The sequence below is a fragment of the Pyrus communis genome, chromosome 2 (assembly GCF_963583255.1).
Source record: "Pyrus communis chromosome 2, drPyrComm1.1, whole genome shotgun sequence".
Classification (NCBI taxonomy): Eukaryota; Viridiplantae; Streptophyta; class Magnoliopsida; order Rosales; family Rosaceae; genus Pyrus; species Pyrus communis.
In genome coordinates this window covers 19,393,904-19,406,207 of record NC_084804.1, presented here as the reverse complement: position 1 = coordinate 19,406,207, position 12,304 = coordinate 19,393,904, and the positions used below count along the sequence as shown (strand labels likewise).

The 12,304-nt window shown below is 35.3% G+C and overlaps 1 protein-coding gene across 1 annotated transcript; it reads right to left on the bottom strand.

Annotated features, from left to right (window-relative positions):
• Nucleotides 1-2,744: 2,744 nt before the first annotated feature.
• LOC137726221 (beta-glucosidase 12-like) lies at nucleotides 2,745-5,509 on the bottom strand. Its single transcript, XM_068465111.1, has 11 exons — nucleotides 5,486-5,509; nucleotides 5,261-5,336; nucleotides 5,011-5,088; nucleotides 4,830-4,917; nucleotides 4,493-4,748; nucleotides 4,176-4,291; nucleotides 3,819-4,036; nucleotides 3,651-3,682; nucleotides 3,455-3,557; nucleotides 3,192-3,300; nucleotides 2,745-3,075 (listed from the first exon to the last, which is right to left on the bottom strand). The coding sequence occupies exons 2-11, from the start codon at nucleotides 5,319-5,321 to the stop codon at nucleotides 2,904-2,906; spliced, it is 1,233 nt and encodes a 410-aa protein (XP_068321212.1). The 5' UTR covers nucleotides 5,322-5,336; nucleotides 5,486-5,509; the 3' UTR covers nucleotides 2,745-2,903.
• Between the last annotated feature and the right edge of the window lie 6,795 nt (nucleotides 5,510-12,304).

The following is a 12,304-nucleotide window of genomic DNA, read 5'->3' as shown; positions in this document are numbered from 1 at the left end:
GTCTTATAGACATTTCATTTGACTTTGCATTGCTCACAAATTTTTCTTTAACTATTTTGTCCTTACTCGGATTTTTACCATAGGCTTAGGATTTTTTTTGAGACTTATTTCCTTATGCAAGTTCCTACCTTATTGAGACTACCGTGTTCCTAGAATCAATGACGACGAGTCGACTTCCTCAACAACACATGATGCCGAATCTACTTGAGTATTTACACACTCGAGGTGGAGTGTTATAAACTTCTTATTTAAGTGTGATTGTGTAAATCTTAAATTAGATTTTATTCTAGTTATTCTTCCATATTAGGACTTATATTCCTTGGAGGAGAATGATTTCTTTCCAACCTTATTATTATATATAAAGGCACTGCGTAGGGGGAATAACACATTTAGGAGGTCAATCAATTTGTATAGCTTCCAAAAAGCTTCAAGCAACACATAGGCTTCAACTCTTCAGTGGCTTAATTTGCACCATGCAGTATGAAGCATTATTAACATCTCCTTCAACTGTACAAGGAGGTCAAACATTGTAGCTTTAGTAAATTAGTTGGGTTGCCATGGATATGGTTTGAAGGAAACTCATTTTTAGGCTTTCTAAAAACCTCAGGCATTTTCTACTCCAATATTTACAAGAACTTCGAAGTCGCAAACTTCAATAACCTATATAGCCACCATGACAACATGCAAGTATTATATCTTAACTTTACTTGCCAACAATGGTAAATGGAAACTTCTACCTTTCAACCTAAGTGTCCACAGAAAAAGGCTTCAACCACTGAAGCTATGTGCTTAAGGGAAAAAGCTTCAACCACTCAAGCTAAGTGTCCAAAGGAGAAAAGTTTCAACCACTCAAGGTATGTATCCAAAGGAAAAAGCTTCAGCCACTCAAGCTATGCACCCAAAGGAAAAAGCTTCAACCACTCAAACAACGTGGCCAAAGGAAAAAACTTCAGCCAAGCTATGCGCCCAGAAGAAAAATCTTTAGCCACTGAAGCTATGTGTCTAAAGGAAAAAGTTTCAACCACTCAAGCTATGTGCCCAAAGGAAAAAACATCAACCCTTCAAACCATTTGTCCAACGGAAAAAGCTTCAACCACTCAAGTTATATACACAAATGAAAAACTTCAATTAGATTTTCTTATCTCAACAAAAAAAGAAAGAAGGAATTGGGCTTAAGAAAAAAAAATATATGTACTTGGGCTACATCCAAAAAAAAGAGGAAAGAATTTTTAAAGTCTATTTTCTTCATTGGCTTGGGAAATATAAGACACCTCCTTCAGTAATCCTCATCGATAGGAGATTTGGTGGACTACTAATATATGCTAATACACTTTAGTACTCGAAAGTTTCATGAGTACTCACCAATTTGGGTTTTGCAAGTCTCCAACCGAGAAGCTTTCCTCACTCGTGAACTTGGGGGACCACTGTTTGTTCTGTAGTTCACCACCCTCGAAACTACTAAGCACCGGTCAACCTTATACCTTCAAGAACCCACTGAAGACTTCATGTGGAGGCACCCTTGCCGAAGCACATGTGTTTTTCTCCAATCAAGAGACCAATCACAACACAACAAGCGTCAACCTAAAAATAAAACTCCTAGAGTCCCACATCAATCGTGGATGGGAGCCGAAGACCCTCATCAACTATACAAGGAGACCGTTCCCGAACAATTAATTCCTAATGTCATTATTGTGCATAAACTCGTCATTAGAACTCACTAATGATGATTATGCTTAAACTTATGTCTTGTGTAAAATCTTCACTATTAATGAGGACTCCTCCACCCTCGTGGATGTAGCCCCATTTAAGGTGAACCACGTACATCTTGTGTTGCTTCCCTACCTCCATCTCTTTACATATTATCCTCACTAGGTGATGGAGCAACATTGCGATGGTTACAAACTCGACACTTTACGTCGTTCCAAAGTCTCACTGATGTTGTGCATCAAAGTTTGTAAATAGTTTCTTACAAGCAATTAAGCCCGCGCGATGCCGTGAATTTTAAAACTTTGTTAAACAAGCGGAATATATTAAAATCTATTAGCATCCTTATGTTCAACAAAGAATAAAAAATAGATGTTTGTAATATATAGCAAAAGTTTTAAAACTCTTTAATTCTTCTAAGTAAATATGACAAATACGTACAATCCAACCTTCGACCAGTTCAAGCGTATACTTTTTCTTTTCTTCTATCAAATTTGTCATGTCACCCAAGGTCATATGCAAAGCCAGCTAACTGAAAACATTTGTGTTAAGTTGTGCAAAAAGTTGAGCATGCTTTAATTGAAAAAATAATCACTAATACAATTAGGCAAGAAGGGGACGAAGATAATCCTGAGGAGCTAGAAATATTTTGACTTCAACAAGAAGATATTAACAAGGTTTTACATACGTACCCAAAAGCTCCAAGGTGTGGTATCAACTCCAAAAAAAAAAAAAAAAAAAAAAGAAAAAAAAGAAAAGAAAACCATCCCAAACAATAGTATAGAAATGTTTTAGTCCATCTAAAACCTTTTCTTATTTTTTTTTATTTTTTTTTATTTTTTATTTTTTTTGTGACCTTGTTTATTATTGTACTTATTAACAATTACTACCATGTCGAGGCGAGTTTCTTTACAATAGGACCAAGAAAAATAATAACTTATTAGAATGTGCTATTTATTCCTCAACCCAAACTAGGGCCAAAACTGTTTACGGCTATAAATACGTTATTCCATTGTATAGAAAGGTCTTACTATAGCATTCACAGCTCTTTTAGCTTTTTATTGAATTATTGAATCTCAAAGAATACTTACATTATTGAAAGGAAATACAAATGCGGAAGGAATTGAAATACAAATACATAAAAAGGACAATTATCCACTTAAATGTTTATAATCAACAATAAATTTCTTTTAATTCCTTCAATTCTTCTTAAGCAAATTTTTGAACCAATGTGCTGAGAGTTTTGGGTGTCTTTTTAGCCCGTCATTATAATCCACGTAGTTTAAACCAAATCGGACGGTGTATCCAGAATCCCATTCAAAGTCATCCAACAATGTCCATGGAAAGTATCCCTTCACTTTCGCACCATTTCTGCACACAAATACACAAATGTTCAAATGGATTAGGTCAATATAATGATTAAATAACAATAACTTAAGAAGGCTAGGCAGTATATAGCCTTAATTAATTTGTTAATAACTACTTACTTGATCGCCGCTTGAAGGTAACACAGGTGACGGTAGTGGTAGTCAATTCTATTGGTATCATGAAGAGCCTCGTCAATTGATAGTTCTGGATTATTCAACTCTGATACACCTACGTACATAATATTGCACAAAAAATTAAATTTAGTTTTTTCCTCCAAAAAAAAAAAAAAAAAAAAAAAAAAAACGGGTAGTTTCATTTTACACCATTATAAATATGTGAAACTTTTGCATTTAATCAAAGCTTAAAAGTATGTATGACATACCATTCTCAGTAATATAAATGAGTGGATCATTATATTTTTCCTTTGTGTAGAGCACAAGATCGTGAATTCCTTTTGGATATACATATAACCAATCTGAAGCAGTCTGCAACACCATTTCAAGATAATACGTTAATGTTGGGGTAAAAAACTAATCCTCCAAATGCAAATAGCTCAAAATGATAAATTTGATGTATACCTGTGGACCAATAAGTACTCCATTAAGCTCAGCTGCCACAATATTTACAAACATTAGAATACAATTGGTGTAAATATTAAAATATAATTAATGTAATTAAGAAGTCAAACTAGGTCAAGAAAAACAAAGAACTTAAGCTATTGAAAGTAAGTTTCCTTTCTCACTCACTTGTAAGATCAGCTTGAGGGTCTGTTACGAAGCTTGCCTGTAGTGAATTGTTCTTCGGTGTACTAGTTGCGTATCTAGCAGTATAATAATTTATTCCAAGAAAATCAAACGATCCGATTAGCAACTTGGATTGTTCTTTTCTGAATTTTGGCAATCTTTTTCCAACAATTGATCGCATGGTGTGTGGATAGTCACCACTTGTTAACGGGTCCAAAAACCTACAAAACATGAAAATTCCAAATATTAGTCTAATTATAGCATTATATATAAAGAGTAATGCTAGCTAGGTTGCATCAATGTTACAAGTCATAAGTAAACGTGTAATTGAGTTTATATATAATTCATTAAGACACTTGCCATCCAAACATAAAATCCAAAGATCGTAAGGCAGCATCTTTATCTTGCTTTGACTCCGAAGCAGGCTCAAACCAGTATGTGACCAATGTTATTCCTATCAAGCCTTTCTGAGATGCCTGCCCAAAAATATGAATTTTGGTTGAATAAATAGGAGTTATAGAAAAAGATACAACCTTTAGATTATCTTACTACTGAGAGTATTCCCTCTTGTATTACAACTCAAAAATAATGATTCGTATAGAATTCTCAATTAGGAGCCAATATGCTGACCCAAAAAAATAAATAAAAAAATAAAAAAAAAGAAACTGTTATTGAACCTGATATCTATTCTTGTACAATTCTACAGCTGCTCCATGAGCAAGAAGAATGTGGTGTGTCACCAAGTATGGTTCAATGGCTGAATCTCCACCGGTGCAGTTTAGATTTTGCCAAGAAGAGCAGCGTCCCGGTGCTAGAGTCCCAACAGCATAACCCATGCTACTAAAAGTATATGGCTCATTTACCGTGAACCAGTGCTTGACTCGATCACCAAATTCCTTATAACAAAGTTCTGCATAGTCTTTAAAATGATCGCTGTGGATACAAATTTATGTTACGTACATCAGTATGTATTTTATCAAATTACCAATGAGAAAATAAATTTTGTTTACTTACACAATACGAGGGCTTAAGAAACCACCATATTCATCTTCTAAAGCTTGGGGAACATCCCAATGAAAGAGTGTTACAAACGGCTTTAAACCTATAGTACATGATCAGTCAAAACAAATTAAAAGTCTAATTAAATGATGTTCTAAAAATTCATGTAATAATTGTTTAAGGTAGGGTGATTAACCATTGCGTAGGAGTTCATTGATGAGATTGTTGTAATAATCAATTCCTTTTCTGTTAACGCCACCACTTAATGTTCCATCTAATTAGAACAAAAATAACAAGAAAAAAAAAAGGGTTAACCAGTAGATAACTCGATCACATTACTTTAGTTAAAAGTATATAAAGAGAATAATTTTCTGTTAGGAAAAATAATTCTTATGCACAATGTTGACATTGGTCCCAACCAACTATGAGGATGTGGAGCAACTTACTTGGTAATAATCTGGACCATGAAATAGATAATCTGTAAGCATCCAACTCCATATCCTTCATAATCCCCACATCTTCCTAAAATGACAAAAGTTCAAAATTAAATATTGAGGATCTCATTATATATTGTCCTTCTTATTTTATTTTTATAAAGGCTCCAATTTAATATGTTAACATGTGCCTTTCAAGTATAAAGGGTCAAGAGACAAAGTTATGAGGTTTTAGACCTTATAGCGGTGATATTGATCTATAGCGACATCTCCGTTACTGCCATCAGCGATTTTTTCTGTAGTTATTCAAAAACATAATGGTGAAATCCATATCATGTGCAAAGTACTTTATATGCGTGCGCACTGATGAAGTATATACATATATTGTACATATCACATGACCACGTACTATTCGTCTCCCAACAAAGTGCATGGTTATTAAAGAGGTTGGAGTTTACTTGTCCTCGCGAAGAAAAGAATGAGGTGCTATTTATACTCCTTTTGAAAAGAAGTAGCTAAAGTTTTCATATTACCAATTGATTAAATCACAGACCTGGATGTTTGTGGGTGAAGGTATCCCATATGCTTGGGCCTCTTCCATCTTCTTTTACTGCACCTTCATACTGAAATATACACACATGCATATACGTAAGAGTGCTGCTACACACGCAAGGAAGATGTCAACATTATAATTCATGCATGGATGCTAACTGCATGTATAAAATACACCAAAAATATGGTAAATAATCCCAAAAGAAATATATAAATGTGTGTGTGTGTGTGTGTGTGTGTGTATAAAATACATATATATACAGACCTGATAAGCTGCGGAACCTGTGCCAAATATAAACCCTGGTTCAAAACTGCTGCGATTGAGAAATTCGCAATGAACAGGTGGATCTGTATTAGTTGCTTTGCTATTTGTCAATGCAAAGCCAATGAGTAGCAGCACACCAAAGAGCAAAGATCGTGAATATTTCATTGCCATAACTTGGGAGTTTTGATATCGATCGAGATAATTAAGTTATCTCCTCCTGGAATATTGCATGGGGTTTATATAGAGAAAGGGAGGAAGGGATATGGTGTCTACGTACTAGCTCATGAGAATAGTAAAGGGTTAAAAACTGTAAACAAAATTGACTTTGAAAGCCCTAGTTTAAAGACCAAGTCATGGCCTGTAGTTTAAAAGAAAGCACGTTCCATGTACCCAAAAGTTGCTTACGTACGTAAAAGAATGGATAATCCTTGCGTTACACCTATGAGGAATGCACATACTCTTCAAATTTTATATTGTGATCCTTCAGTTCCTTAATCTTTATTTGAAGATCATCTAAACAAACATAATTATTTGAATTTGAGATCGTTTAGTCATTTAAATATATGAACCCAATCGATAGTGTTGATACTAAGTAAAAGATTTATAATGAACTATTCATTTTATTGACATATTTGGATAACAACACACTCTTCAATTTGAACAGGTTTTTGTATATATGATATTCAAATTAAGATTAAAAAATCAATAACTTATACTATATATATGAAAATACATTATTTATAAAAACAAATTATTCCTTGAGTTGAAAAGTAATATAATGTAAACAACTGTACGATCAATCTCATTTTAATTTGCAATGATCAATCCTTGAGTTACCCTTGAGTTTTCCAGCAAAAGAAAATGTTAACTGCATTAGGAAACAAAGAGTCATTTATCTGCATGTTTATATGATGTATGTCCAAATGTTGAAGGCATAACTTTTGAAGTTGAATATGGAAGATTAGCAATAGAGACTTGTACAAACAGTAGAAAATTACTTGACCCAACAAAAAAAACAGAAATTTATGACCAGAATTCTTTACGTAAGTACGTAAGAGATAAAGATGAAGAATTTAATCTTGATCTTTTTCTTCTTGTTAGAGTTTTAGTATTGAATCGGTGAACCCAGTGGTTTTTTGAAATTGTCTTTCCACTCTAATTAAGAAGGCATCGAAATAGCTAGGTTCTCAAGTTGGTTATTTTGCTCCTAAAGAGTGTGAAAGGATTCCATTGGGGTGGTTTTTTCGAAGGTTTGGACACCCTTCAAAGTATAGTAGTTACACATTCTTCTTGCTAGTACAAGAATGAGAATAGTAAAGGGTTAAAATTTGTGAACAAAATTGGCTTTGAAAGTCCTAGTTTAAAGTCCGAGTCATGGTCTGTAATTTAAAAAGAAAGCACGTTTCATTTACCCAATAGTTGTCTACGTACGTAAAAGAATGGATAATCCTTGCGTTCCACCTATGAGGAATGCACATATTCTACAAATTTTATATTGTGATCGTTTAGTTTCTTAATTTTTATTTGAACATCATCTAGACAAAAAGAATTATTTGAATAAAAGATTTATAACAAACTATTCATTTTATTGATACATTTGGATGACTAAACAGTCTTCAATTTGGATAGTTTTTTGTATATATGATATTCAAATTAAGATTAAGAAATTAATAACTTATACTACAAAAATTACATTATTTATAAAAAAATTATTCCTTGAGTTGAAAAGTAAGATAATGTACACAACAGTTCGATCGATCTCATCTTAATTTGAAATGATCAATCCTTGAATTACTCTTGAGTTTTCCAGCGAAAGAAAATGTTTTCTGGATTCGGAAACAAAGAGTCATTTATCTGCATGTTTATATTATGCCTGTCCAACTATTGATGGGCAAAACTTTTGAAGTTGAATATGGGCAATTAGCTACAGAGACATATTCATACAATAGAAAATTATTTGACCCAACAAAAAAGCAGAAATTTATGACCAGAATTCTTTACGTAAGTACATAATCGATAAGGATGAAGAATTAATTAATCTTGATCTTTTTCTTCTTGTTAGAGTTTTAATATTGAATCCGTAAACCCAATGGTTTTGTGAAATTGTCTTTCCACACTAATTAAGAAGGCATCGAAATAGCTAGGTTCTCAAATTGGCTATTTCGCTCCTAAAGATTGTGAAAGGATACCATTGGGGTGGCTTCTTCTTGGTAGTACAAGAAATTGATTAGCTGTTTCAAGAGACTGGTTTTTATTAGCTTACATCTATTTATTTTGATTTAATATTTTTGATTTATATATATTTTTACAATTCAGAAACACAAAAGTTTGACCCCCTCTCTAATTTTTCTAATTTTTTTTCTTTATTTGAATTTTGGGGACTTATATTCAATTTTAGGAAAACTAATGAAAAGGGCTTGAAAACTTTGATTTTTAACGATAAAAACAAAATAAAAAGTAAAATGGATAGTACCAGGATTGACTTTTTAGTATAAAAATGTAGTTTTTCGTTAAAGTGAATAGTTGGGAAGGGGGTCATTTCATTTTTGGATATAGAACGAATAGGTTCAGGGTATGAGAGAATTAAGGATACCCACTAGAAAGACTAATGCAAACCATAATGATGTGCCGGAAAATAGAACGTTTTTGTTACCCGACCAACCCTCAAGAGAAGCAAATGCAATAGGTACACCAATCAGTTAGATTAAAGAAGTAGCAATTAATGCAAAAACAAGCAATAGCAAAGCAATATTCATGTTTCTAATCCTCCAATGTGACAACCCGTTCCAAATTTTACGTTTTTATTTTATTTTAAAAGCGTGAATTTACGAAATTGCTCGAGGCATGGACTTTGACTTCCGTTGACCATCGACTTGAGAGATGTGAGACTTATTCTTTTAGCATATCCTCGTAGTACTTGTTGGTACGAACGTATAGGCGAAAACCGTTTGCGAGTCCGGATTATAACGGTATAGTTACGAATGTTCGAAATTAGTTATTCAAAGTTTAGTGTTAATTAAATTAAATCCCCACTTTGTGGGGTGAAGCCAAATCAGAAATGAGGAAAGAAAGAAAAAAAAAAAAAAAAAGAAGGGAAGTGGCTTTCCCGTCCACCCGCACCCACCACAAGTTCCCATTTTCCAAGGCCCATTCCGGCCAACTCCGGTGGAGTTTTTCGACGCCGCCACCACCATCTTGAAGCTCTCATTCCCCTCTACAAAACCCACCCAAGAACCACCTTGATTAACCATGGTATGTGGCGGTTTGAGGCCACGAAAGTCGACGAAAATCAACGGTGCTCCGGCCACTCTTTTTTATTTTCCGGCAAATCGGCAAAGTGATGGCCGATGCCACCACTTGGGCTTTGTAGCCCATCATCCCAAGAGAAAAACCCAACCAACCTTGACCCCGTTGGACCACTGTGGAAGACGAATCGACATTGGGAAGTTTTAGGCACCCGCCGGCTTTGTGGGCAAAATTGACCATCTTCCATCCACTTTTGGACTTCGTGGCAGGTATAAAAGTTGCTCCACTCACTGAGATCTTCATTTATGTGAAGTTTGAGAATTTTTGGAAACAGTTGGATTTTCCGGCGAGTCGGGGCGGCCGACCGCCACCCACGGCGGTGCGTGCGGCGGCACGTGGCCAGTGGGCAGCCAATACTATTTTTAGGCTATGTCGAATGTCTTGAATTCAGTTTTTTTATTTGAATGACATAGGTTGATCGTTTGAACCTAAATTCGTTTCGATACGTTACTTGATGAAAATGTGAATCGACGATCCGACCGTTGGATCGTCACCAAACTTGGATACATTATAATACGTAATATTTAAAGATCATAGGAATTTATGGATCGGGAATCCAATGTACGGATCTTCCCGAATTGAATTTGTAAGTTAGTAAAATAAATGTTCACGTCCACTTGGTTTTGGGCAAATGGCGGAGATCTAACCGTTGGATCGTAATGAAATTTTAATATGTTATTCTAGAAACATACTGTGGATCGTTGGGAGTTGCGGATTGGAAATCTGATATGCGGATCTTCCAAATCAAGCTATACAGGGTTGTAGACCCTACCGTCGATCAAAGATCGACGGTTGACTTTTGGTCAATGGGTCTCAAATTATTCTTGAAGGTCCTTGAGGATATGTTTTATGTAAATTATGTATTCTATCGGTAAAAACTTTGAGACGTGATTTGATAATTGGTCACAGGCGACAATAGATCGTGATGTCTCGATGTGCGTGCAAGATAATCTTAGCATGGACTCCAGGTGAGTGGGCCTTTTTCTTTCATAGGCATATAATTGATGGTTCCACAAGCACTTCTATAGTGATCTATGCTTGTTACCTACAATTAATCATTTCGAACTACGAATGGCTTGATCCCTGTTTAGGGTACGTAGGCAGTCTAATAAGATGTTAAATGCAGCCATATAATAATTGAGACAATAGCCTTGTTTAGTGAATTGAGCAATGTGAAGGACATTAGTGGGAAGTGTGACATTTAGCTTTATGATTTGGCGATTAATGTTGATCATGAATCAATGCGTGAAGAATCAAGAAATTGAAGTAAGGAAAGGTAAGTAATAATAGTTAATGTAACTAGGGTCTAATTGGGCTTAACACTGATGATTACTCTCAAAAGTAAATAGTTTGGGAGTAGGGTGTTATTGATTATACATGTTACACCGTATTATATACTTTGGGAATATCATGAAATGTTTGGGTATAGATTACATCATGGCATATTCATATGGATATTACCTGAGCCTAACTATTATGAATGCTTTGAAGTGCTATATGACGCCGCAGACGCCCAGGTAAGCTTCAGGTGAATACATGTTAATGTTATTGATGGTAGTGAGTACGATTGTGTTGAGATATAGTATAGCTCATAAACCTGCACCCCGGTGCTAGTGTTCCCGCCCGTGGCCAGGGCACAGTCCTTCACGTGATGTTCACCTCCCGCACCTTACGCTCACCTAGGATCCAAGGTAGGTGCACAATCTTGTCGTACAGACCACTTTAGGTGGTTCCGACTCGTAGGTGACCTGCGATTATTCGCACAGTCTTCACGTGATCGTAGCACTTGAGCGTATTTATTTACACCCAGTCCTGTCATACAGATCACTTTAGGTGGTTCCGACTCATGTGCAGGTATACTTATTGAGCTATTGGCTAGCCATGATTGATAAGATATGGATAAGTCGTACAGGTCACTATAGGTGACTCCGACTTATATGCTAGCCATGATTGATGAGATATGGATAAGTCGTACAGGTCACTATAGGTGACTTCGACTTATATGCTGACCATGATTGATGAGATATGGATAAGTTGTACATGTTATTTTAGATGACTCTGACTGATATATCATTTTGTATTGATTAAGTTCATTTGGCCTACTTATTAATATATGGTGGAGTTGATGGCAAACCGTGGTTTTGGTCATTTCTGAGTATGGTTTGGATATATGTATATATGTTGTACTATCCTATAGAAAACGAGAAGGGAATTACAGTGAGGGGTTATTACTGTTAGAAAGGTAATAGTTTTGGGAAGCTTGGTTTTACTACTTACTCACACTTTCTGTTTTGTACCCCTTCATGTTTTAACTGCTGAGTTCGTATCGACGAGGATATATAGCTAATCTTAGTATTGGTGGCTACTTTTAAGGGTATGATTCTTACCCACATACTGTACCTTACTTATGCTCTGACATCGCATATGAAATGGGATCGCTCCCACTCGTAGCGCACTCCAGTATTTAGACACTTTTAGATTCAAATTTATTCACTTTTTATACACTATCACATTTTATGGATTCGTCACCTTCCAGGTGTCGGCCAACACAGCTCAATTTGGGGTCCTAGTGGACATTCCAAGTCGGGGTGTGTCATCCAATCTACCAACAAAAGAGTTATACCATTTGATCCCTTTATTAACCAAAAAATTGTACGCCTTATATACTACTTTTGGGCAACCCTCTCAACAACTAAGAGATCCATTCGAGGAACAAGGGGACTAGTTGAAGTACGGATCCTCCCAATATTGGGAGGATCCGTACTTCAATTGAGACGATGACAAATCATTTCACCTTTTTAGTGGAACTTTAGGCGGTTCTCGAAAAAAGATAGCGAAAAAAATTATTCCTAGAGTTGAGACTAAAAGGAATGTATAAACCAATGCTTCCATAGATTCGATCGTGGTTTACAATTATAGCTTCCATACCTGTT

Coding starts and splice junctions, on each gene's coding strand:
- LOC137726221 (XM_068465111.1), bottom strand. CDS start 5,321: ATGAAGGATATGGAGTTGGATGCTTACAGATTATCTATTTCATGGTCC. Junction 5,089..5,260: donor ATGGTCCAGATTATTACCAA/GTAAGTTGCTCC, acceptor TGTTCTAATTAG/ATGGAACATTAAGTGGTGGC. Junction 3,301..3,454: donor CATTTATATTACTGAGAATG/GTATGTCATACA, acceptor TTATGTACGTAG/GTGTATCAGAGTTGAATAAT.